Source organism: Bos grunniens, chromosome 9, assembly GCF_055505025.1.
Source record: "Bos grunniens cultivar Pamir isolate PY7600 chromosome 9, Bosgru_T2T1.0, whole genome shotgun sequence".
Taxonomy (NCBI): domain Eukaryota; kingdom Metazoa; phylum Chordata; class Mammalia; order Artiodactyla; family Bovidae; genus Bos; species Bos grunniens.
Window position 1 is genome coordinate 98,319,017 of NC_141173.1, and position 26,478 is coordinate 98,345,494.

A 26,478-nucleotide genomic window follows, 5' to 3' on the forward strand; every position below is an offset into this window, starting at 1 on the left:
CCCATCTAGTTCCAGATAAGCCCTTAGCATCCATCCCTCCCTCTCAAAACCCCCAAAACTCTCTTCTGGTTATGCAGAAAACTTGAAAAAACAGGAACGCATAGACCCTCATACTACTACTAGCACACAAATACCATAGTTAATGCATTTTTGTGTGTAGATTTTTATAGAACCATATTCATAACATATATATTGTTTTACAATACAATATAATTCAGCTAATGTATTCCATATGATTAAACACTTATTTAAAATAAGGAGGTGTTACTAGCTGCAGAATATTCATGATGACAGAGTAGCATAATCGTTAGTCCAACACCTCTTCAACTTCTTCACACCTACAAAAATGCCTTAATAACAAAAATGGGCATAATTCTGCTTACATGTCTGAAATATTCTTAGGATGAATTTCTCACAATATATTTTCTGATCCAAACATATGAGCACTTAAAGATTTTGATATATCAGCAAATTTTCCCTCATAAAGTTTATATACACTCAGTGGTCTTCCTGATTCCACACACCCTTGACAACATGGAACATTACATGCCTTATAAAAATACTTGGTAATAAAAAAATATTCTCGGTAATTAGATAAAATGATGTTCTATTCTTTCCATCAGGCATTAAGCTGTCTACTTTTCCTGTTTAAGGAACTGTTTGGGCTTATATTTTTCCAGTTTTTCAATTACAAAATTATGAGTCCTTTCTCCTGACCTTGGGAGATTTTCCTCTACTTTTAGCTCTTAAAACGTCTCTCAGATGACCATTACCAAGCTCCCCGTTTTCTCCTATAAACAATCCTCATTTAGGCATTGAGAATTCGGTATCTACATGATTAAAGCAACACAACAGGTCACTTTCAATTACAAGTCCTTCTATCATCATATTTTTAAATGCATGGTGCTACATTCATATTTTAGCCCTAACCTATCTATCTGTCTCCTATTCCCACTACCAATTAGAATGAGGATTTCAGGGCTGTGAGGCGCCATGCCCAATGCCTCAGCAGTAAGGAATCTGCCTGCAATGCAAGAGATGTAGATGTGGGCTGGAGTTCTGTCTTGACAAGATCCCGAAGAGAAGGAAATGGCAACCTACTCCAGTACTCTTGCCTGGAAAATCCCACAGACAAAGGAGCCTGGCGGGCTAAGTCCATGGGGTCACAAAGAGTCAGATACAGCTGAAATGACTGAACATGCAACATAAGGCCCGTGAAGGCCCCCTCGTTGAATGACCAGAACTGGAAATTGTCTACCTGTGTCAGTAGCTTCTGCTGAGGAACCAGCAGGTTTCAGACACAGCGCTGAACCCACAGGCAGATGGTGACACTCAAAGTGCATGCATGCATTTTTGTGAACACACACACACACACTGGATTGCTAGTGTGGTTTAGTGGCTTTACTGAGCTTTAAGGCCCTCGGTTTTTTTTTTTTTTTTTCTCTCTTCTCCTGTAATTTCGTATTCGTGGCTGTGCCTTCTCCCCATAAGGTCTCCTGGGGAGCATGGGGCACTATACTCTAATCTGACTGTCCTAGGAGAGCTTTTGCACTCACTTTCTAGGCTTTGGTTTCTCTCCAGACCTATGGACCTACCTTGCCAGCTCCCATGGGCTGTCTCTTTCATTCTGACATTTCATCATCATGTCTGTCCAGGGATCTGTCTGGGAGGGGAGATACAGCTTATGCTGGCTTTACCATCTTGAAAATATTGGCTTTCTAGGTACTGCTGCGGTTGGGGGCAAGGAGACTGACCCATGGCCTGTGTGCAGCCCTGGATTGTGAAGTTCGGACTCAGAGACGGAGAGACTGAAGGGTGAATATGTTTTCTCATGAATGTGAATGGGATGAATGGCCTGCGTGACACCGAGTCTGCCACTTTTCACCAAGGCGTTTGGTCACCTCGGAGGCTGACTCACGTGTCTCCAAACACTCAGGGCAGCCACGGGCCCAGGCACAACCCCCGCCTTGCTCTGAGGTGCTGGGTCTCCTCTTTCTCCTGTGGATGCTCCCCTCGGACTTCTCAGCGAAGACCTGCCCTTCCTCACCACCACAACGTTGGAAACCAGGGAGCAGAAATGGGCTTGGCCAACAAATCCCCAGCTCCGAGGTCTACTTCACCTTGTGTTCCCTGCGCTGGGACTGTGCATTGCAGAAAATGTAGGGAGGCAGAGTTGACAGCATTTCTCTCTTGGTGACGTGGGGGGAAGTGAAACTGTTTGCCTAGGGAGGAAGGGAAGTCTAGCCCTATGGGTGCCCATTTACTACCCATAAGGAGGATGGGCTCAGGGGACAGTTGCCTCTCTGCCAGGTCCTACTGCTATGACCACAGAGGGAACAGCTGCACAACAAGTACCTCCCTTTCATGTGAAATCAAAAGCAATATGGGGACTTCCCTGGTAGTCCAGGGGCTGGCAGTCTGCCTGCCAACGCAGGGGACACAGGTTTGATCCCTGGTCCAGGAAGGTTCCGCACACCACAGGCAACTACGCCGAGAGCCAATGCAGGGGACACAGGTTTGATCCCTGGTCCAGGAAGGTTCCGCACACCACAAGGCAACTACGCCGAGAGCCACCACTACTGAGCTTGCACTCTGGAACCCGAGAGCTGCAGCTACTGAAGCCCGCACGCCCTACAGCCCGTGATCCACAACAAGAGAAGCCAGCACAAGGAAAAGGCCACGGGCCGCGGAGAAGAGGGCAGCCTCCCCTCGCTGCAACTAGAGAAAGCCTGCACAGAGCGACAAAGACGCAGTGCAGCCAAAATTAAACAATAGTTTTTAAAAAATGAGAGCTGTTGTTAAAAACAAAAACAAGCAGAAAAAGCAATATGGGATGTTACCTTTCACGCACTCAGAAGCTCTCTAAATTGATAACTATACATACGCACAGATACCGAGAGACTATGGTCATGCATGTGTGTGCCGTGCTAAACTGTTTCAGTCGTGTCCAACTCTTTGTGGCCCCGTGGACTGTAGCCTGCCAGGCTCCTCTGTCCATGGGATTCTCCAGACAAGAACACTGGAGTGGACTCCCATGCCCTCCCCCAGGGGATGTCGCCACCCAGGGATGGAATCTGCATCTCTTACGTCTCCTGCATCGGCAGCTGGGATATTTACCACTAGCACCACTTGGGAAGCCCATATGCATAGTCATACTACAAGCCATAGATGCATATTTACATTTGAAGAAGGTCCTCCTTGAGGAGTTTTCTACGAATTCATCCTTTGGGGCACCACCTATGTTCCAGGGAGGGTGGTTCTGATGATAGCGAGAGCTATAGACCTGAAAAATTACACCCTTGGTTACATTTCCAATTTCTATTCAAATTTTTACTCACCCAAAGCCGGGCTTACTTTATCTAGTCACCTAATATCATTTGGTTTCTGGGTGCTATAATAACTTTCATAGTGCCTGAACTAAAATGCTACATTTTGCTACTCCGCCATGGCTATCACACAGGGCAGAAATATGAATTCTCCTTTATAATTCTGGGACCAGTTAAGTAGGTGGAAGTCTAGAGGTTACTGGAATTCATCACCTGTTATGTTAATCATACTGTTATTAATGAAGGTTAATCGTGAATGAATGTCCCGAGGATAACATTTTTTCACTATAGACATTTCAACAATCCAGCAATCCAAGTCTCTGAAAATAAAAAATGGGGGATACTGTAACCTCAGACTAGTTCGCCAGATCCTAGATTGATTGAAGGAAGCAGGCTTAGGACAAATACAAGTAAGAAGTGCATTAGCTGGTGCCCGATAAAGGAAGGACTCAATTACCTTCAAAGATAGTATCAGCTAAATATTTAATGGGTTCACAGATGGCAGATGGAAAAATGGTTTCCTAAAGGGCAGCCAGGGCAAAGCCTTAATCTGTCGAGGCACAGATAATACAGACGACAACGGTGTTCCCAGAAGGCCCCTCGTAGCTCCCACGCCCACCGTGTACTCACCACCTGTTTCGCAGGCAACTGCGTCGCCACGAGCACAGTGCAGGGAGCCCACGGGGCTCCAGAGGGGAGTCGAGCCCAGCCCAGCGCTAGGACGTCTGAGCCCCGGGGCTTAGGAACATTGGTTTCTCCTAACCCTTAGTTTCCTCACCCACACCATGGAGAGAATTCTTCTGTCTCAGGATTGAAAACCTGGCTTGAAACTCAACATTCAAAACACTAAGATGGCATCCGGTCCCATCACTTCAATGGGAAATAGAAGGGGAAACAGTGGCAGATTTTATTTTCTTGGGCTCCAAAATCACTGTGGATGGCGACTGCAACCACGAAATTCAAAGACACTCTCTAGAACAAAACCTATGACAGACCTAGACAGTGTATTAAAAAGTAGGGGCATCACTTTGCCGACAAAGGTCCATCTAGTCAAAGCTATGGTTTTTCCAGTAGTCATGTGCGGATGTGAGAGTTGGACCATAAAGAAGGCTGAGAGCCAAAGAACTGATGCTTTCGAACTGCTGTGTTGGAGAAGACTCTTTAGAGTCCCTTGGATAGCAAGGAGATCAAACCAGTCAATCTTAAAGGAAATCAACTTTGGCTATTCATTGGAAGGACTGATGCTGAAGCTGAAGCTCCAATACTTTGGCCACCTGATGCAAAGAGCTGACTCATTTGAAAAGACCCTGTCGCTGGGAAAGATTGAAGGTGGGAGAAGGGGACAACAGAGGATGAGATGGTTGGATGGCATCAGTGACTCAATGGACATGAGTTTGAGCAAACTCTGGGAGATAATGAAGAACAGGGAAGCCTGGAGTGCTGCAGTCTATGGCGTTGCAATGAGTCAGACACAACTTAGTGACTGAACAAGGTTGAAGTGTTATATGAGACAACTTTGGCAAAGATCCCAGTTCCACGCCTGGCACCCACTGCGATCTACAGTGACAAATCCCTCGGCTCCAGTCCTCGACTACTGCTCGTAATGTTCTGATCTACTGCACACTGTCAGAGCAGAAGGGTAACAGCAGCCCTGAGTTCTCTCCTTTCACATAAAATACGCTCCAGGTTTATTTCAGCATGTTCAATGACCATTATGCTAGAAGGAGGTAGTATTGAGTGCAGCTGAGATGAGGGCTTTGGCTTCACAAATCAGACAGTGTAAAGTCAGGCTGAGGCCTCCGTTATTCTCAACCTGTAAATCTGGGTCCCTGCTACGAGACACTTGTTCCTGAGGAAAGGGGTTGAAATAAAATCTAGCTCACTTCACATAATAGAAATGACATTTATTCTACGTGAAAACAGCATCTAGGTGGATTCAAAGATGTGCTATATCATTCAGGACATCTCTGGAAACTTTGCTTTAAGGAGTCTGCGGTCCAAAGGAAGGTACAGATAAATAAAAGAACACATGTAGATAATAATAAAGATGGTTCATTCACTGCATGTGGAGAAAAGTCTGCTGCCAAAGTAACTCGTGTGAAAGCACCTAACAAGTTATCTGCCACACAGCAGGTGCTTACTACATGTGAATGCCCCTTCCTGTTCCTTCTCCTAGTGAAGGACTGAGCCCGCTGGCCATCTTGACCTTGAATCCAAGAGTGTCTCTCTGAGAGCATCATTCCAATACAGCTTTTCAGATAGATACTAAAATCACCATTCACAAATAATCAGTTAAGCCAAACGACCCTTCTTTTCAATAGACCTAGATCAGTCACACTTTCAAAATGACCATATCCCATTGAATTGAAAAATTGTGGCAGAGAAATTTGATATAAGACATTAAAATAAAGATGATAGCAATAAAATAGAAACACAGAAGGGAAAAGAGGTAGATGGAAGCATAATATTTCAGCTAGCTCTCCAATCAGGAACCACAACTCATTTATCTGAAACTATGAAAACAAAGCCGGGCTTATATTTCTTTTCAGTTAAGTGAAGCTCTTTCAGTTCTAGATCCTCGTTCAGCTCCTCCAAACTAGTGAGAACTGGAAACCACGTCTGAAGAGCTGGCTTCTTTGGTCCTGGGTATGTTGTTGCTAAATCGTAGACGGGCTAGTCCTGCCTTCCTCATTCTCCTCCTCACCTGAGTCCCGTGAGTGAGCCTGATTTTGAGTGACGCTCAGTGATCTTTCCATGGACCCGGGCAGCACGAGAAGGAGCAGAGAGGAGGCCACAGACGGCTCTGGGGTCACAAAGCTCACGCAGCCACCAGTTAGTTGCAACCTCCCCACAACGGGGGCCCTATTCTCTGGTCCTGAAGAAAGGCAGGACCAGCGGACAGTCCCCCACCTCAGGAGTCCTCTCCCTGCCGTGTGGATGCTTTGGTTCCCTGCTGTTACCCTGAGGCTTGCCTTCTCCATGGAGGAAAGAGATGGGGGGCAGTGATTCCTGTACATAGGTGGTGAAGCCCTTGACCTCTGTCCCCTTGGGAAGAGCGACCATAGTCACTGGGCGATCCCTCTCATAAATAACAGGGACTAGGTTGCCTGCGGGAGAAGGGATTGCTTTCAGATATCTAGGATAATCTGGAAGCACCCCAATGAAGAAGATATGCAACCACTTAATTACCGATCAATAAACACAATCTAACTGATTATAGAGAGAATCTTAGCTCTGTTACTCGGGTCCCTCATCTTAGGGCCTTTTAAAGATTCCCTCAGTGAAGATGCTGCGTGGATGGATGTCTTTCAAAGAGAAGGAGAGGCTGAAGTCCCTTTATGACCTTCTCTGTCTTTCACACTTTGAAACACAGGCGTTGGAACACGGGTCACTGCACTGGCCTTCAGCCCTAACAGACGTCGTGGCAGATAAAGGAAGCCAGTGGCTTCCCAAAAGATTGGCGGGTGCTCTGTAACTTACGAAGACCCAGAATGTTCGGCTTTTCTTGCTCTAAGATTGGGTTTACGGATTGTTATGTATTAATACATAATGCAGTGCTCTTCTCTGCATAGTAAGAGATCTTAATGGGGGAAAAGAATCGCTGCAACTCCAAAAAATGACCCGGCACATATTATTTTGTGAAACTTAGATCTTTTTTAAGTGATTAAATAAATTGAGAACTGGAGACTCGGGTATTCTAGAGGAAGACGCCCATCACCATTCATTTTTGCTGCTTCCCTGGTGGTCCAGTGGTTAAGAAGCCACCAACAATGCAGGGGCACAGGTGCGGCTCCCGGTCCAGGAAGCCTCCACAGGCTGCGGGGCAACTAAGCCCACGTGCTCTAGAGCTTTTGCTCCGCAACTAGAGAAGCCACCACAATGAGAAGCCCACGCGCCGCCTCCAGAGAGCAGCTGCCACTCACCTCAGCCACACCAAGTGCGCACAGAGCAGTGAAGACCCAGGGCAGCCAAAGAAATCAATAACAGTTTTTAAAAGAGATAAGGCCTTTGTCTCATTGTTAAAGCCTGAGGCTGCATGTCCATTCAGTTACTTTGAACATGCTGGGAGAGCTTTTGGCAATTTGGAAAATGTACATGTGTTTAAACTTCTCTTAGGTCTCAGCAGGTGGAGCTAGGAGAGTGGTTTTCACCCCCATCAAAATGTAAGAGAAAGAGAAATTTTAATCACAGAAAATTTGTGATTCCCGGTTTGGGACCAATGATAGCTGCTCTTTCTTTAGTGAAACTTGCATCTCCATTTCAGGGGCTCCAGCCAGACCAGTTCCTTCCCTGCTGAGGATAAGCTGAAGGAAATCTTTCTCATCTCTCCCCACCTGACCAAAAACAAAGTGTAAGTCTGGACAACCAGAACACAAGTTTTCTGTACAGGTTTCTGAGACAAATATTCTAAATATTATTTAAACTATCAACAGAGTAATAGATGCTCATGGCTAAAAACAAAGAAATGGGGGGGAAAAAGAGACTTTTTTCAAGTGTGCATTTGCTTATCTCCTGGTGGAGCATTAATTTGAGAGGAGGCATTTGAACCAAGAAATGCCCTCATGAGTAAGGGGAGAGGTCAGACTTTGCACCATCGGATGACAATACACACGTTTCTGAAGAAAGAGGTAAAACAACCGGAGGTGATCCCAGCTATACTACTCTTCACAGGACATCAGGCCAAGGCAGGCAGAAACCCAACAGCAGGAAAGCATTGTGTTCAGTAAAAGATGTACTTTCCTGCCCACTTCACACACCTCCTCTCTTCATTGGCCCTTCTCCTGCAGGAAGAATGACCATGGAATTCTGCATTATGCCAATAAGAAGTCAAACTCAGACATACAGCTGTTTACCTAGAAGTACACCTAAAGCCTCTGAGATAATTCTATTACTCAAAAACTGTGAGGATGACAGAGATAAACAGGAGTTAATTAACACAGGACAATTACTTTTCCTCTGTCCAACTCTTCCCATGAAATACGATTTACCTGGCTATTGTAATTCTCAAATTCAACTCAATCGATCAAGAATCTGAGAAACTGTATCACTGATCTTTAATTAGGAAGGCGTGATAATTGTTCATGGAGACTTCTGTACTCTTCTGTATGCTCGGACTCAGCCACCTGGATAGTACTACAAGGCAATGCCAAGTGGAAAACAAAGCTTTACATGTAACCGTCATGGTTAGTAGTAAAGACTCCATCTGCCAATGCAGGAGATGCAAGAGATGTGGTTTAGATCCCTGGGTTGGGAAGATCACCTGGAGAGGGAAGTGACAATCCACTCCAGCATTCTTGCCCGGGAAATCCCATGGACAGGGGTGCCTGGCAGGTTACAGTCCATGGGGTTGCAAAGAGTCGGACATAACTGAGCGACTAACCAGAAGAAGAAGGATTAAAACAATTAAAGAAAAATACTGACTTTTAATGAAATTTTACGGATATAATTCTTCTCTCTTAATAATTAAAGAAGAGAAAGATTTATTCTATTTGGGTAAAGTAATAGCCTGATAAGTTGTATTTTTAAGCAAAACCATTATTATGTTTGGTTATTCTAGGTTGGATAAATGTCTCCAGGTAGAAAAATAACCAATTTAAGACCTATACTGAAATTTTATATCGGTAGACCACCTTACATCTTGAGAGCATTTTTCATTCCTTATTTCATTTAATTCAATTAAAAAACTCAGTGCAGTGCTTCCTTAACCTGAATCTCTGATTTGTCCAACTCAGATGTGATAAATGCCAAAATGAGCTTATAATTAACAATAAGGTACTAAAATTTGCAAGTTAAAAAAGTACAGTAGAGTATGCACCAGGTGAAACTCATAAACATGCCACTCTCGGGCGGTTGCATCTGGCATGTTTTCTTGTGAGGGAAGTTGCAAACTGGAGGTGTGCCCAGGGTGATAAGAATAATACGCAGACAATGGGCACACCCATAGTTTGGGCTTGGACAAAACCCGTTTGTTGGATAAAATTGGAAAACAAGGATGTGAACTATTGGCAAGACCTACCACATGGTTGGTATCTGTTTTGCTACTTTGAAATCTTCGTGACTGTTTATAATAACTGCAGGCATTTCTAAACATGTACTGTTTCCCTGAAATTAAGCTAAGATTTTATCCATGTAATACTAAGCGAATTCACTTATTTTGAAGTCAAGCCTCGGCATAGGCATATTTCAAAATCAATGCATTCGTTTTGAGCATATACTTCCTTGTGCTGCGCACACTGTGTGCATTTTGAGTGTTTTATCTAATAAAAGATTTAAAGGCTTTAGGAAATCCAGATGTGGCTGATCCATATAAAGAACTCTGAACTGAAGAAATGCAAATGACAAATTATAGGATGAACAGAATGGGCTTTCCATCAGAAATTAGACTCTTCCAAAGATAAACAAAGATTGTCGAAGACAAAGAAGTGCAATTGGACAGGAGGACCAATTAAACAAAAGTACTGAATATGAATAAGCAAGGAGCTAAACTTAGCATGGAAGAGAGACTGAGCGTAGAGTGTACTGTGAAGAGACAGATGTCAAATGTATATGCATATCTTATGTGAGTAACTATGATGATCTGGGAGAAAGGCACGTATTTCATTAGGAGCATCCACTACATTCAAAGATGTATGAGTATCACGGGGTTATTTGAGTCTCAGTCACGTGTCCAGTGTGGTCTGTGCTGTCTGGACCTCCTCATGCATGATCTCCTATAAAATCAACGTGTGGTCCTGCCCTCACCTGGAGTGCTGTGCAGATCTAATTAGCCTCATGTGGATTTTCTGGAGGACAAACAGTGATCTCTGATGTCACCTTTATGTCCCCCACTATGAAGCAACAGCCCAATGATCAGGCCACAGCAACATCCCAGTTAATGCTGCCCTTCTACTTGAGAAAATGATGCTTATGGATCAAACAGATGGACTTCTATCAACTTGATAATAAGACAATGAATATAAGCCACTGAATATATGACTCACTATTAAAGATATTAAACAGAAAGATATCAAATTTACTCTATACTTCTACTAGGTATATAAGAAAATGTGTCCAAATTTAATTTGATTTAGGGCAATATGAATTTTTATGTCTTAAAACTAGTGGGAAAGTCTAAAGACTCTCCTTACATGGAAAAATCCAAAAACAAACGTAAAAAGATAAGTAAAATAATTTCATAAATTCTTTTATAGGTTTAAAATTTTATTTTTTTACGGTTACAATGGCTGTGGCTTATGAATTCTAATTTTATAGTTCTGCTGCACCAGGCGTGTTGCACAGTAACACTCAAGCAGAATAATTTTCAGACATGAAAGGCTACTGCATATACATTCTGGGGGGATAATAAACCAGAATATTACAGGCAGTAAACTTTGGGAGTAACTACTAAACCTCCCAGAAGTTAAAAAAAATCCCTCAACTTCCAGCCTGATGTTTGTTCCTACAACTTGATATAATTGTCCAGAATTTAGTTCTAAAGGTAATTCACTTTGCTTAATTGAAACAAAGCGTTATCCCCAAAACAGAAAATGTCCCATCCTTGGCAATATGGTTGAACTGACTTCATTTCCTCTGGGTTATCACAATAGCCAAACAGTGGAGACAAGCTAAATGTTCATGGATGAGTGAATGAGTAACGGAGAAGGCAATGGCACCCCACTCCAGTACTCTTGCCTGGAAAATCCCATGGATGGAGGAGCCTGGTAGGCTGCAGTCCATGGGGCTGCTAAAAGTCTGACACGACTGGGCACTTCACTTTCACTTTTCACTTTCATGCATTGGAGAAGGATATGGCAACCCACTCCAATGTTCTTGCCTGGAGAATCCCAGGGACGGGGGAGCCTGGTGGGCTGCCGTCTATGGGGTCACACAGAGTCAGACACTACTGAAGCGACTTAGCAGCAGCAGCACACACACAAGGAAGTACTATTCGGCCATAAACAGGAACCCCCTGACACGATGCACAGCATGGAGTGACCTTGAGGACATGATGCTGAGTGGCACAAGCCAATCTCAAAAAGACAAATTCTGCATGAGTCCAGTAATATGCAATAACTAGGGAAGTCAGAGAGAGAGAGAGAGAGAGAACAGAATGGTGGTTGGTGGGGCTTGGGAAGGGTGACATGGGACCTTACTATTCAAAGGGTACAGAGTTTTCATCAGGCAAGATGGAAAAGTTCTAGAACTCTGCTGTACAACTTGTGCTGACAGTTGCCAACACTGTCACACAGGCAACAGTTTGCTGAGAGTAGGTCTCATGCGAGGCGTTATTTAGCACAATCATAAAATTCACACAGTAGACGGACAGAATTAAATAAATCTTAACTCTAGCTTCCGGAAAAAAAAAATGCATGATGTAAGCCACTAAATTTATGGTAATTTGCTAGGCAGCAAGACTTACAAATGACTAATTTCTCCAGGAATTCAGGCAAATTTAGGGAAAAGTTCTTGGCATAGAGATTTTAATGTTGAAGTTTTCCAACAGTGGGTTCTTTCACCTGATGGTTCATAAATCACAGAGAACTGATTACACCTTCCAAGCAAATGATGAAATGATGAGACGGACTTGAATGGCTAAAGTAATCACACTACTTACACTATCGATGGAAATAAACACATTTCACAGTTTCACTAAACCGTCACAAAAGTCTTCCCTACTTGCCTCTGTCCCAATGATGCATAGAACATGGTGATGTCTGAACATTGATAACACCAAGATTATTTTCCTTTTAGAGCAGTCGTTTTAAGTAAACCCAAGCTTGCAAACAGACTTTTCTTAGAAAAAAAATATTTTTCCTTGTACCATGCAATGTAATTTTGGGAAACAGATAAACAAAAAGTACTCACGAATCACCCGGAGACTCACCATCCAATGCCAGCCGTGGCTTTCTTGTTACCGTGTGTCATTGGCTCTCATGCTCCGTAAAAATAACTATAATGCATGTGTATCTAGCTAGAAAAAAATGGTACCCATGAATCTATTTGCAGGGCAGGAAGAGATGCAAATATAGAGAACAGACTTGGACACAGCCTGGGAAGGAGAGCATGGGATGAACTGAGAGAGTAGCGTTGACATATACAAGCACCATGTGGAAACAGACAGCTAGCCGGAAGCTGCTGTGTGGGCACTGAGCTCAACCTGGGGCTCTGTGCCAACCTAGAGGGCTGGGATGGGGTAGGGGGTGGGGGGGAAGTCAAAAGGGAAGGGACTTATGTAGACTTATGGTGATTCACCTTGGTGTATGGCAGAAACCAACACCACATTGGAAAGCTATTATCCTTCAATCAAAAATAAATTTGCAAAAAAATTTTTTTAAAGAATTAAAAGATAATTGTAATTCTCAAAAATATTTAAAAATGAATTAAAAAATTAAACAAAAGGAATTTAAAAATAACTTCGGAAAAGTGAGATAATAAAAATCTATCATGTACCTCCTCTTTAAAAAATTTTTCCTTTTGCAAAAAAAAAATTCTGGCTCAATAAATATTTCTTGACCATCTGCTTTAGAAATGTGAGATAACACATCCTTCCCTGGGGTGATGGGAATAAAACGATGCATCTGTTCACCATTTTTCACTCACTCGATTCATTCATTCACTGATTCATTCATTCACTATTTCCTGAGGTCTAATGTGTGGGAAATGTGTGCGGCACACACAGAGGAAGACAGAATCCTGCTGGTCAGAGAACTCAGTCCGATGCCAACACTGATACTCAAATGAAGGATTACCAGAGGGAAAGGGGTGTTGAATCGTAGAGACTTCTGCTGATATCTGGCCACTCCTGTTTGTAGCTTATAATCTTGGCGAATGCCTCTTTTTGCACCTTTATGTGTTGAATTCAGACTATCTACCTTTCTGAGCAGCAACGAAGATTGCTGTTGTTGTTTAGTCGCTAAGTCACACCCAACTCTTCTGCCCTCCTCATGGACTGTAATCTGCCAGGCTCCTCTGTCCATGGGATTTTCCTGGCAATTTCCTTCTCCAGGGGATCTTCCCGCCCCAGGGATAGAACCTGAGTCTCCTGCCTGTGTCTCTTTTATTGCAGGCGAATTCTTTAGCACTGAGCCAGCTAGGAAGTCCAGCAGAGATTAGGAGAGAGAACGGACGCAGGGCAAGTAAGGTGGGGCTTTAGGTGCTGGTGGCTAACTGGTTGCCCTGTGATGTGAATTCTGTGACAGTGTGCTTCTGAGAGGAAGGGGTTAAAGCAGGCTGCTTTGACCCACTCCCTTTTCCAAGTTATCCCATGGGGCTGGCATGTGGTCTAATCTCCTTGTCAACTGGAGTTGCTAGGAGAAAGAAGTCTTTTTTCTGTAATACCCTTAGCAAGATATCCCTGGGTAAAGACTGTTGTTCAGTCGCTCAGTTGTGTCCAACTCTTTGTAAACCCATGAACTGTAGCACGCCAGGCTTCCCTGCCCTCACTATCTCCCAGAGTTTGCTCAAACTCATGTCCGCTGAGTCAGTGATGCCACCCAACCATCTCATCCTCTGTCACTCCCTTCTCCTCTTGCCCTCTGTCTTTCCCAGCATCAGAGTCTTTCTTACCTGTAGCTAATAGAACCCGGGATCTACAGGATGTGGCCTCTCTGTTTATCTGAGGCTTTCTATTGCCTGCATCCTCAACATCCGTTTCATAAAGCTTGGTTGTGAGTAGGAGCTCAGGTGTGTGTGTGAGTCAGCATTAAAAAGCTGCCTGGACATAGCTCAGTGGACCTCTCATGGAGGAAGGAGCCTAGTGAAGGGAGACTCAGAGGGAATCCGCAGACAGAAGACAGAGAAGGGAGGTGAGAGAGGCACGGTGTGGAGTGAGAGGCCCAAGTTCAAGCTCAGTGGGGAGGAGAGAGGCTGATTGTGAGGGTCAGGTGGGCCCAGGAAAGAAATAAGGACTTTGCCATGAAGGCCAGGCAAAGCCACAGAGTGACTTTCACTAGGGGATTACTTGACCAGAACAAGGGACCTTAAGAGGGGACTAGGATAGAGTGACTAGGGCAGGGGGTGCCCTTGGGAAGGCTGGGTCCCGATCAGGGGCAATATCTGAATAAATGAAGAGCACAGGCTGAGGATGAGAGGAGAGAAAAGATTTGAAAGCTATTTAGGAATATATATATGGAGAAGGCAATGGCAACCCACTCCAGTACTCCTGCGTGGAAAATCCCATGGATGGAGTAGCCTGGTAGGCTACAGTTGTTGGGGTTGCAAAGAGTTGGACATGACTCACTCCACTTCTTAGGAATATCCAAGACTTCAAGAAGCCTTAATTTAAGAAAGGAGTTAAAATATGGATAGAGAAGAATACAAAAGGAATGATAAGAATATTTGATCATGTTTTTGAGCTCTGACATTGCACCAGAAAATGTAGATATATGCTTTAAATACATTAACTCAGTAAAACCTTATACTGACTCTGGGAGGTAAGCTCTGTTATTATTGCCATTTCAGAGATGTGGAAAGTGAAGCCTAGCAACATTACACAGCCTTGGGCTGTAAACCAAGACAATCCAGAACCCAAACCCTTAACTGTTACAATATTAGAGTATTCCACAAACATGGCAGAAAACCACAGAGCTCTAGGAGAGAATGCACCCTCCCTCTGCGACCCCCCGCCCCGCAAAGAAAAGGATAACTGTTCAGGGCAGGTGTGAGTTCTAGCTCGTCATACATAAGGTCATGCTAGAAGAAAGGGTCAGAACACTCCACACCAGGGGTCCCCAGCCTTTCGGCCACCAGGGACGGTTTTGTGGAAGACAGTTCGTGCACAGACTGCAGGGGCCGGAGGTGGTTTCGGGATGATTCAAGCACGTTACACTTCTTGTGCACTTTATTTTTATTGTAAATCGCTGCGTCGTGATGATGTGGTGATGCGAGTGATGGAGAGCGACCGTAGATGCAGATGAAGCTTCGCTCGCCACTCACCTCCCGCTCTGTAGCCCGGTTCCTAACAGGCCACAGACCAGTAATGGTCCACGGCCCAGGAGTTGGGGACCGCTGCTCTGTATCATCTAAGAACACTGCTTGTTACATCTGACATATCACATACTAAATGCTGTAATCCATTAACTTATTTTTATACTTTGGATAGACCATATTCACATGCCTCTAAAATAAATTATTTTTTTGAAAAAAATACATTGAACAAGTCCTCCTACCTAAATCTGGCCTGCCTTCTTTGATAAGACTTCAACATCAGAAATAGCAGATGCGAGATTTGACTCCTGTTCAAAAGTGAGTTCAAAAGTGAGATTAGAAAGCAGATTTTTCTTAAAATGCAGCTGATCCCCTCCCTTTAGGTTTTATTATATAAAGAATAGGAAAGAAAGCTTTAAATCTTTCTTTGAAAAGTAACATTAAAGCTTCACCCAAAAAAGATGGAATAACCCATTACCAAGCAGGTGTGTCTTTCTCAGGAATTTAATTTTGGGAAAATTTTGAGGTGTACTCAAGCAAATAGATGATTATAATACTCGCTGCTAAGAAGAACCAGCCATGCCTGCTTCATCTTTGCAAACTGCCTTTCCACGCTCCATATTCTTAATTCACATTTTATGACCTTTATCTTATTGGAGAGAGATTTACTTAGCTTTTGCAAACCTGAAAATTCCCTGACACAGACCTAACATTGAAGGGAAGAGAAGGACATGGCGTTACTGTCTCTAATCTAACATGGAGAAGGGGAACCGGTCCCTGAAAGATGAACGCATGAGGACCACATGGGATGGGCCCACCAGCTGTCACACGTACTGAGGCTCGGGGGAAAGCGGACCAGCGCCAAGCAGGGTTGACGGAGAGCTGGTGTGAGGCTGCCAGTCACAGAGGCCACGCCTGGCACCACACTGGACGCAGCTTCCGTTGGACGCGTGCTTCCTGTTTCTGGAGCCCACACCCTCCTTCGTCCTGCAGACGAGCTGTCCTGGTGGGCGGGCTGGCTGGCTGTGTCTGCAGCCACTCATCTGGATCCAAAGTATAAATCTGGGTGTTCCTGTTTATAATAGTCAGGACATGGAAGCAACCTAGATGTCCGTCAGCAGACAAATGGATAAGAAAGCTGTGGTACATAAACATAATGGGCTATTACTCAGCCATTAAAAAGAATATATTTGAATCAGTTCTAATGAGGTGGATGAAACTGGAACCTGTTATACAGAGTGAAGTAAGCCAGAATGAAAAACACCAATACAGTATACTAATGCATATATGTGGAATTTAGAAAGATGGTAGAGATGACCCTGTATGCAAGACAGCAAGAGACACAGATGTATAGAACAGTCTTTTGGACTCTGGGAGAGGGCGAGGGTGGGATGATTTGGGAGAATGGCATTGAAACATGTAAATTATCATATGTGAAACGAATCGCCAGACCAGGTTCGATGCATGAGACAGGGTGCTCAGGGCTGGTGCACTGGGATGACCCCTGAGGGTTGGGATGGGGAGGGAGGTGGGAAGGGGGTTCAGGATGGGGAATACATGTACACCCGTGGCAGATTCATGTCAATGTATGGCAAAACCACCACAATATCGTAAAGTAGTTAGCCTCCAATTAAAATAAATTAATTAATAAAAAAATCTGGGTGCTCATCCACATAAATATGTCACAGGTTGAAAATGTCTACGGTCAACCTTGTCAAGTATCTAGAAGGAGAATCTAGTAAGTTGACTATTAAAGACGGAAGTTGACTAAGTACTAACAAAGAAGAAACATGTAAGGAAAACTGTAGGAAGTTGGTGTATAACTGTCGCTGAGAAGGTCTGGGTTGAGGTAAAGTGTCTGCTGGAAATCAGGTGACCTTGGTGGCCCAGGACCTCTGGTGAATGAACTCATCTGACCTCACCGTGTCTGGATTTCTTCAGTTGTCAATAAACGAGTTACCTTATTATTTTAAGTTTCTTTTATTTGTAAAGTTTACAGCTTTTATTTGAATCACAAAAATTAAAGAGGCATAATGGCTGTTCTATGGCTTCCCAGCTGGCGCTAGTGGTAAAGAGCCCACCTGCCAATGCAGGAGATGTAAGAGGCAAGGATTTGATCCCTGGGTCAGGATTCCCTGGAGAAGGAAATGGCACCCCACTCCAGTACTCTTGCCTGGAGAATCCCATGGACAGAGGAGCCTGTCGGGCTACAGTCCGTGAGGGTCGCAAAGACACGACTAAAATGACTTCGCATGCATGCACGCAATAGCTGTTCTGTAATTAAACTAGCCTGGGATAAAGTCTACACCTGTTTCTTCAAGTCCTTTCAAAATCAACATTCCCTTCCACCGTTTTGCAAACTACTGTGTTTGAAAGATGTTTGTCTGCCAAAGAAACAATAAGTACTTTTCTCTAGCTCTCTTTCCCTCTTCTTTTTTCCTTTCTTCCTCTCATTTTCTAAGTCAAAGACACATGTTACTGTTAATGAGGATTCAGGTCAGCCTGAGTTAATCACTATTATCAGACTGAGTTGATGCAATTTCTGCCCAAAGCAACTTGACATTTCAGTTAAACTGTGCAGGCTTCTCAAAGGAAATTGTACTTTCCTTTAGAAAGTGAAGGTCTGAAAGCGTTAGCTGCTCAGTCGTGTCCAACTCTTTGCAACCCCATGAACTGTAGCCAATCAGCCTCCTCTGTCCATGGAATTCTCATGGAAAGAATACTGGAGTGGGTTGCCATTCCCTTTTCCAGGGGATCTTCTCAACCCCATGCGTCTCCTGCATTTCAGGCAGATTCTTTACTGTCTGAGCCACCAGGGAAGACTCACACTTTCCTTTAAGCCCTTTTGAAATATGAAAGGTGGCACCTGGATGCCCAGGGTTGTCCTGTGGGGCCCAGAGCTGGGACTATTCTCCTGCTCTCTGCTCCTTGCGCTGCAGGGCGCTCGTGCTGCTGGTGGTTCTGCTCTGTGTCAGCTCTGACTTTTCAGGTGAGGCCCTTCTCCTTCCCCTGTGCACACGGCTCATCACCGGTACCTGCCCAAACTCAGTCTCCTTTGATCTGAAGGCTTCCTAGCGCCTTCTCTGGTGGTTTATCCCGGAAAGTCTCTCTGATCACTGGGTCCAGACAGAGGACTTCCCAGCCAGCTGCCATTCCTGCAGAGGGCCTGGATCAGCCCCAGGTTCTCCAGTGGGGCTTCTGAACAGGCTGTTCATAGTATCAATGGACACGTTAGAAACTGGATGTGGTAGGTGAATCAAGGTCAGGCTTTACGGCTGTAACAAATGACTGACACTCAAGCAAGCAACTTTATTGTGAGACAGCGTGGGGAACAGAGGGCCTGAGCCTCCCAGAGGACGAAACGCAGAGGGGAACAGTCAGAGGGCCTGAGCCTCCCAGAGGACGAAACGCAGAGGGGAACAGTCAGAGGGCCTGAGCCTCCCAGAGGACGAAACGCAGAGGGGAACAGAGGGCCTGAGCCTCCCAGAGGACGAAACGCAGAGGGGAACAGTCAGAGGGCCTGAGCCTCCCAGAGGACGAAACGCAGAGGGGAACAGTCAGAGGGCCTGAGCCTCCCAGAGGACGAAACGCAGAGGGGAACAGTCAGAGGGCCTGAGCCTCCCAGAGGACGAAACGCAGAGGGGAACAGTCAGAGGGCCTGAGCCTCCCAGAGGACGAAACGCAGAGGGGAACAGTCAGAGGGCCTGAGCCTCCCAGAGGACGAAACGCAGAGGGGAACAGTCAGAGGGCCTGAGCCTCCCAGAGGACGAAACGCAGAGGGGAACAGTCAGAGGGCCTGAGCCTCCCAGAGGACGAAACGCAGAGGGGAACAGTCAGAGGGCCTGAGCCTCCCAGAGGACGAAACGCAGAGGGGAACAGTCAGAGGGCCTGAGCCTCCCAGAGGACGAAACGCAGAGGGGAACAGTCAGAGGGCCTGAGCCTCCCAGAGGACGAAACGCAGAGGGGAACAGTCAGAGGGCCTGAGCCTCCCAGAGGACGAAACGCAGAGGGGAACAGTCAGAGGGCCTGAGCCTCCCAGAGGATGAAACGCAGAGGGGAACAGTCAGAGGGCCTGAGCTTCCCAGAGGAATACACGCAGAGGATCACCTCAAGACCTCTGACCTGCTGATCATTAAAGAAGAATTTATCAGTCAGTGCAATAACTTTCGATGAAACGGAAGAGGAAAGCCTATCAATAAAACAGCTGACAGTCCTGTATGATCAAGAAACAGACAAGACAGACTGCATTCTGATCTCTGGGAAAAAGGTAAAGCTTACATGTGCAAAAAAAAAAAAAAATTACCTCACTATCTCAACTGAGTTGATAGTTCAGGGGCTCTAAAATACAGATAAGCCTAGCTTCAGAATAATTGGATAAATTTACACACAGCTGATGACTACCCTGTAAGTCCAGAATCTACCCAGGTACATTTGCTCATGGGTCTACAGACATGTATTTTCACTCTTAATTTAGCCAATTCCCCAGGGTCTATGCTTGATTCCTGACTTCTGACATCATCCTGAGATCACTCCGAAGACTGTCTACTCCGAGAAGCTTAAAAGCATCTGTCAAATCATTAGACAATTTCTCCAAAGGCCTGTATGCATGTAAGGGTAATTCAAGGGATTTATCCGGTGGTCATGACATCTAATTGTTTCTCTGAGGACCTGATTAAAAACCTTTACAAGTGAAGTCTGGGAACAGAAACCATCTCCAGAGGTAACAAGACGTTTGCAATGAAAAATCTCAGAGACGCAGTAAGCAGACTGAAGGGAGGTGCCCCAAAGGCTGAAGGTGGAGTCTCAGGGGGACATGCCAGCAGGGATGAAAGCATGAAGGCAGAGTCCGTGTGGCCGGCACATTACTGCCAGGGGCTCCTGTCTTTCCAGAGCTACTGTCCTGGGCTCTTCACCTCAGAGACAGCAAGACCCCCACCGGGGAGTGCTGCTCGTTCCACATCGGCACCGAGCTGGAAGCTCGCAGCCGGAGCTGTCAGAACCACCGAGATGGGGAGCATGCTCTGGGAGCTCTTGCTGTGGCGCACACAGGGGGATTTAATTTGACCTCTTTGACTTGGGAAGAACAGGGCTTACACCATTCCGAGTTAATAAGAACTCTCCCCTAAACAGGGGCTTTCCAGGTGCCACTAGGGGTAAAGAACCCACCTGCCAAGGCAGGAGATGTAAGAGACTCAGGCTCGATCCCTGGTTCAGGAAGATCCCTCAGAGGAGGGCATGGCAATCTGCTCCAGTGTCCTTACCTGGAGAATCCCACAGACACAGGAGCCTGGCAGGCTACAGTCCGTATTGCCGCAAAGAGTAGGACACGACTGAAGTGACTCAGCACACACACGTCCCTAGATAATTCCCGTTTCACCTTCTGTAGTGTTCTGGATGAGCTGTGTTTAAAAAATTATTTCAGCAATCTCCATGTGTGCCCTTTAACTGCCCCCAAGACCTTGGAAGCAAGAAGTGGAGATGTCCCTCAGCAAAGTCCTCACAGGTTCAAGGAGAGTTTCTAGCTCCCAGGGCCCCTGGTTATCCGCTTGTGACCCACTCTCTTCACTTTTCTGATGATAAAAATGAGAACTCCAAGCGGTAAAGCAAGGTGGTCTCTGGAGCTCTGCGAGGCGCCCTCACAGGTCGGCCCACTTCCTTCTCGCCCCTGCCTGCAGAGACAAAGTTCTCCATGGCGTTTTGTAGAGAGGAAGAGACAGAGGGTGCAGACGTGGGGGGAAGATCTCAGCTCTTCTGTCTGACGACCAGGCCCACCTTCTTAAGGTCACGGGGGTTGTGAGAGGAGAGTCTGGGGTTTAAAATCAGTTCTGCTTCTGAGACGTCCCCGTTTCTCGGTGCCTCTGGGCGCACGGGCAGCATTTGCTGGACGAAGCGACGACTGTGGCACAGAGCCTGGTGGGGACACTGCACCACGCGGAAGACAGGCTCACACACGGCAGTCCTGTCTCTTCACTGTCTACTTTTTTTTCCTTTCGAGGTAAACCATGTTGTTCTTCAACTTGGCTTACGTGCACGTGTGAGTGTAACCAACAATGTTATTCGGAACAGAGTACAATCCTGGCAGCGATTCTACCACTGAGGAGTTTGGTCAGAAACAAACTTCCTGCCTCAGCTGTGACCACAGGAAAGGAATACCACACTGGCATGTGCACCTTTCTTACTGCGGTCTCTCTGCTCTCAACAAGCGGTCACCAAACAGTTCTTCAGAGCCCTCTGGTTCGCTCATGACCTCGGAGGCCTCTAAGAGTAGAGAACACGGAGGGGCCCTGGGAAGCCTGCTTGCTCTCTCCAGCACATCTCCTCCGGTTCAGGTAGCTTCTGGTTCACAGTTCATAGGAAGACACTACATGATGGGTTTCGTTGATTTGTATGTAGGTATGAGCCTTTTACGGAGCAGGCAATGGCACCCTACTCCAGGACATTTTTCAGCCTGGAAAATCCCATGGACGGAGGAGCCTGGAAGGCTGCAGTCCATGGGGTCACTGAGGGTCGGACACGACTGAGCAACTTCACTCTCACTTTTCACTTTCATGCTTTGGAGAAGGAAATGGCAACCCACTCCAGTGTTCTTGCCTGGAGAATCCCAGGGATGGGGGAGCCTGGTGGGCTGCCGTCTCTGGGGTCGCACAGAGTCGGATACGACTCAAGCGACTTAGCAGCAGCAGCAGCAGCAGCAGCAGCAGCATGAGCTTTTAAAAAATTTATTTTAAAACCACTTGATAATTTGGCTAATTTTATTCTATTATTTATTATCTTTTTTATTTTTTTTAACAAATTGGGTGTAATAAGCCTGAAACTGTGATACTCACAAATCATTTTGTATCCAAAACTTTCAGATCTCCATGCTAAAGTTTCCAAATAACCATACCAAGGGCAAGGATAGGAATGGTGGGTTAAAAAAAAATGCTTGCTCTGGATTGAACCACAATCCAAATTATCACAAAAATTGAAAAAAAAAAAAAACAAACAAAACAGTAAGTGAGAGGTAATATTAGATACGGGACAGAGAAGCAACGGGGCCCATTTCTACAATGAAAAAACTACCACTTATTAAGTAGCTATTTCTAGCTCTGCATACCTTACTTCTAACTTTCATTCAGATCAGATCAGTTGCTCAGTCGTGTCCGACTCTTTGCGACCCCATGAATCGCAGCACGCCAGGCCTCCCTGTCCATCACCAACTCCCGGAGTTCACCCAGACTCACGTCCATCGAGTCAGTGATGCCATCCAGCCATCTCATCCTCTGGCGTCCCCTTCTCCTCCTGCTCCCAATCCCTCCCAGCATCAGTCTTTTCCAGTGAGTCAACTCTTTGTATGAGGTGGCCAAAGTACTGGAGTTTCAGCTTCAGCATCATTCCCTCCAAAGAAATCCCAGGGCTGATCTCCTTCAGAATGGACTGGTTGGATCTCCTTGCAGTCCAAGGGACTCTCAAGAGTCTTCTCCAACACCATGGGAATACATTAATGAATTAGGAATAAGATTAAGATTCCTGACATGAGGAAAGATGACCAAGAGGATGATTTACCTGGCCAGGCCACAAAGAAGAAAGATCCCCCAAACAGTGTTTATTCCTGGTATTTCTGTCTCCAAAGTCCCTGGCCTTCCCATCACCATCCTCATGCCATCCCAGCTTCAAAAATGCCATGTGGGCAGGTTTCATAAAGTTTGTCAAGTGACTAAATGAAATATGAGTCTGAAAAAATGTACCTTCCACTGGTGATTCTAGCTCAGGTTTTAACAAAAGCCAAGCCAACGGCATTTGAAATCACCCTTCCGATTGCAAGGACAGTGGTGAAGGCAGCAGGAGCCCCCAGTTGGTAAGAGCTCACCGTGTGCCAGGTGCCAGGCACCCCTCTGAGCACTCATCCTGTCTCTATGAGCTGCAACAGTAGATGTGAGTATTGTGCCCACTTGACAGGTGAGACAGTTGAGGCCCAGGATGGCTGAGGAGGGTGCCTAGTTTCACGCAGCAGGGGAACGGTAGTTGCACGATATCTGGACACAGGAGTGTCGGAACGTAGCTACTCTGACTCCAGAGCTCAGATTTTTAGTGCTGAGCTCCAATTTGAAAGCATAGAGAACCAAGAAAAATGTATTATTCATAATATGGAAGTTACATGAGCCCTGATTCTTCCCTGAAATGAACTGATCATTTGATCTGGGAGACACAAAGCAATGAAATGATTGTGTAGGATTGAGGTTGAGAGAGGGCACCCTCATTGCGGACTTCATCTGAAGTCAGGACAGACTTCATGGAGGAGGTGGGCTTCCCAGGGTCCTGGAAAAATACACAGTTTTGAGCAAGGCTGGAAGTATTTCCTAACAGGGGAACCCAAAAGCACCCCTGTTGAACACCAATTTACCAATTATTTACACCAATTATTGAACACCAATAGCAGGATTTGTTTTTGAGCTCTCAGTTTTGTTCCGCTGATCTATATGTCTGTGTTTATGCGACTACGATATTGGCTAGATCACCATAGCTGGTATTAAGTTTTGAAGTTAGAATCTTCAAGTCCTCTAACTTTTTTCTTCATTTTCAAGTGTGTTTCAGATATTCTGGATTATTTGTTTTATCAGGCGAAATTTACGATCAGCTTGTCAATTTTTTTTTAATTTTTGCAAAATAAAGGCACCTTGGATTTTGAAAGGGGAAAAAATAAAGTTCCCTCTTGAAGATCATAAAAATTGTTTACTCAAAGTTTTACGTTTTGATAAATTGACTAGATATCCTCTTTCAAGGCCTTAGTTTTGAAGTAGTAGACTTAAATCCTAACGTAAGAGCAATCTACCTTTCCTTTCCACAAATCATGCCAATAAAAACACCAAAAACAAATATCCATTGTATACATACATGGATATAGAAATATGGGACAAATAAGGCAAGAGTCTAAGAGCAGAATTGCCAGTAAGATGAAAACAGAGACAAACCATGGGAGAAACACAGGTTTAGATCTTGGAAGGGCAAATCTTGACTTTAGTAATCCAGACTGCAGTGAAAATAGCATACAGGGAATACTCCACTCAAAAGTGTGATATGGAGACAGATTCTGCAATGTCGTGGACTTTCCAGGTAAGAGGGGAAGATCCTGGGAGGGGGCTGGCCAGGGAAGATTGCAGGTGGGCTCAGGGATGAGCTGACGTCTGCTGTCTCTGTATAAGCCTGATGGTAAGAACAAGTGAGGGTTATTTTCCAGTCAATTAGACATAAAGCATGATTGCTGCAGCCTGGTATGTATTCAATTAGGATCATAATACGATTGTGCTGAGGGCAGGCATTTTGTAAATTCTCCCTGTCTGTACTTGACAGCAAGGCTGAACCAGAGCCCGTTGTCTGGCCACAAGCTGAGAATCAGGATCACTTCCCTCTTCTGAGAGGGACCAGAGGTCTTCATCCTAAGGTCCCTGACCTGCCAAAGGAAAGGCATTCTGGGGCTGGAATGCACACAGAGAAACCTGCGTTCACTAAGAACCTGCCAAGATTCTTGGAAGGAAAGCTATGATAAGCCTAGACAGCGCCTTCAGAAGCAGAGACCTCACTTTGCCGGCAGAGGTCTGTCTAGTCAAAACCACGGTTCTTCCAGTGGCCACACACGGACGCGAGAGGTGGGGCATAAAGAAGGCTGAGCGCTGAAGAGCTGATGCTTTCGAACTGCGGTGTTGGAGAGGGCTCTTGAGAGTCCCTTGGACGGCAAGGAGATCCAATCAGTCCATCCTAAAGGGAATAAGTCCTGGGTGTTCATTAGAGGGAACGATGCTGAATCTGAAGCTCAAATCCTTTGGCCACCTGATATGAAGAGCTCACTCACTGGAAAAACGCTGATTCTGGGAAAGATTGAAGGCAGGATGAGAAGTGGATGGCAGAGGAGATGGTTGGATGGCATCAGTGACTCAATGGACAAGAGTTTGTGCAAACTCTGGGAGATAGTGGAGGATGGAGGAGCCTGGTGTACTGCAGTCCACGGGCTCGCAAAGAGTCAGACACGACTGAGCGACTGAACAACAACAGCAAAGATTCAGGCAGGCCTCCTTGTCTGTCACAATTCTATCTGTGAACTAGGTATTACTGTCCTGATTTTACTGATCAAAGAGGATGAAATAGTGGACTGAGAGGCCAAGCAATTTTCTAAAGTGGTGCCAAGGTTCAAAAACGAGTCTCTGCCAGTAAAATCCAGGATGTTTTCACTATGTCATACCGTCTCTGTGTGTGCTATGACAGCTTTGGGAGGGGTTGTCCAAGAGCAGAACTGATAATACTCCACTGAGCACTCCTGCAAGACCTAGTCGTGGGGGCAGAAAGAGACGCTTGCTTGCACAAGAAGCAAGTCCTTACCTCTAACTAGGTGGTAACTGGCTGGGTCTACATCCAGCTCCTCCCCCAGCCTAAAGCTCAAACACACACACGGAGAAAGACAAGGAGAAAGGCAGGAAGATTGGGGATGGAGGGAAATCACCTCAGTGAGCCAGTGAGTGGTGACTGGTAGGGAAGGGGAACTCGTACCTGTCTGTGTATGTGTGTGCGCGTATAGTATCAAAGTTTATATAAGTGACTGCCTTAACAAAGATCTCATCCATTAATATAGTCATAACTCTAGCCCTCAAACTTCATGCTCAGTAATTCACTTGTCATATTGTAGAAGCATTTTTCAGTTGATTTGGACGCACTCATCAAACACCGACTGAGGGCTTTCTAGATAGAGAGCTGGCAGAATAAGCGCCTTTTGAGTCCATTAATTGAGCATGTATTGTGTTCTGGACTCTGAAGATTCACATGTAAAAGATAAGGTCCATGTCCTCTAAGCAAACGCTGCTTGGAAGAGACAAGAAAAAGAAGAACCTGTCGTCAATTCCCGGTCCCCTCTTTTGAGATTTCCATCAGAGACGATGAAAGCTACAGCCACTTTAGATGTCCACCTGCTCGCCTAGAGAGGAGCTGAACAGAAATCATCCTGATCTCACATAAAGAAAATGTAATTGAAGTGATATGAGATTCTTTTTTCTCATCAGGGTATTGATTGCTTGGGGGAAAAAAAAATTGCAGAGAGAGAGGAGAGAGGACGTGATGGGGGTGGAAGGAATGTATGTGCTTCAAGTTGATGCATGAAGTGTCCCAGTGTCTGAAGCTACTGCGATTCTGTAGCGCTGCCAAAAATTAATGGAGACAATTAACTGCAGAAAACACGTGGGCACAGTATTAGCTGCACATAATCCTTTCTAGTTAAGAGGTC

General features: G+C 45.3%; 1 protein-coding gene across 38 annotated transcripts in view; it reads right to left on the reverse strand.

The window, feature by feature from the left end:
• PRKN (parkin RBR E3 ubiquitin protein ligase) overlaps positions 1 to 26,478 on the reverse strand; it is a 1,227,412-nt gene that overhangs the window by 388,534 nt on the left and 812,400 nt on the right. Inside the window, exon 10 of one of the 38 annotated variants that reach the window (XM_086318624.1) lies at positions 587 to 24,413. The exons of the other annotated variants lie outside the window; for them this stretch is intronic. Within the exon in view, the coding sequence (XP_086174750.1) occupies positions 24,016 to 24,413 (398 nt within the window). The 3' untranslated portion in view covers positions 587 to 24,015. Of the gene's footprint in view, positions 1 to 586; positions 24,414 to 26,478 lie in introns of those variants that run through there. 38 annotated transcript variants of the gene reach the window in all.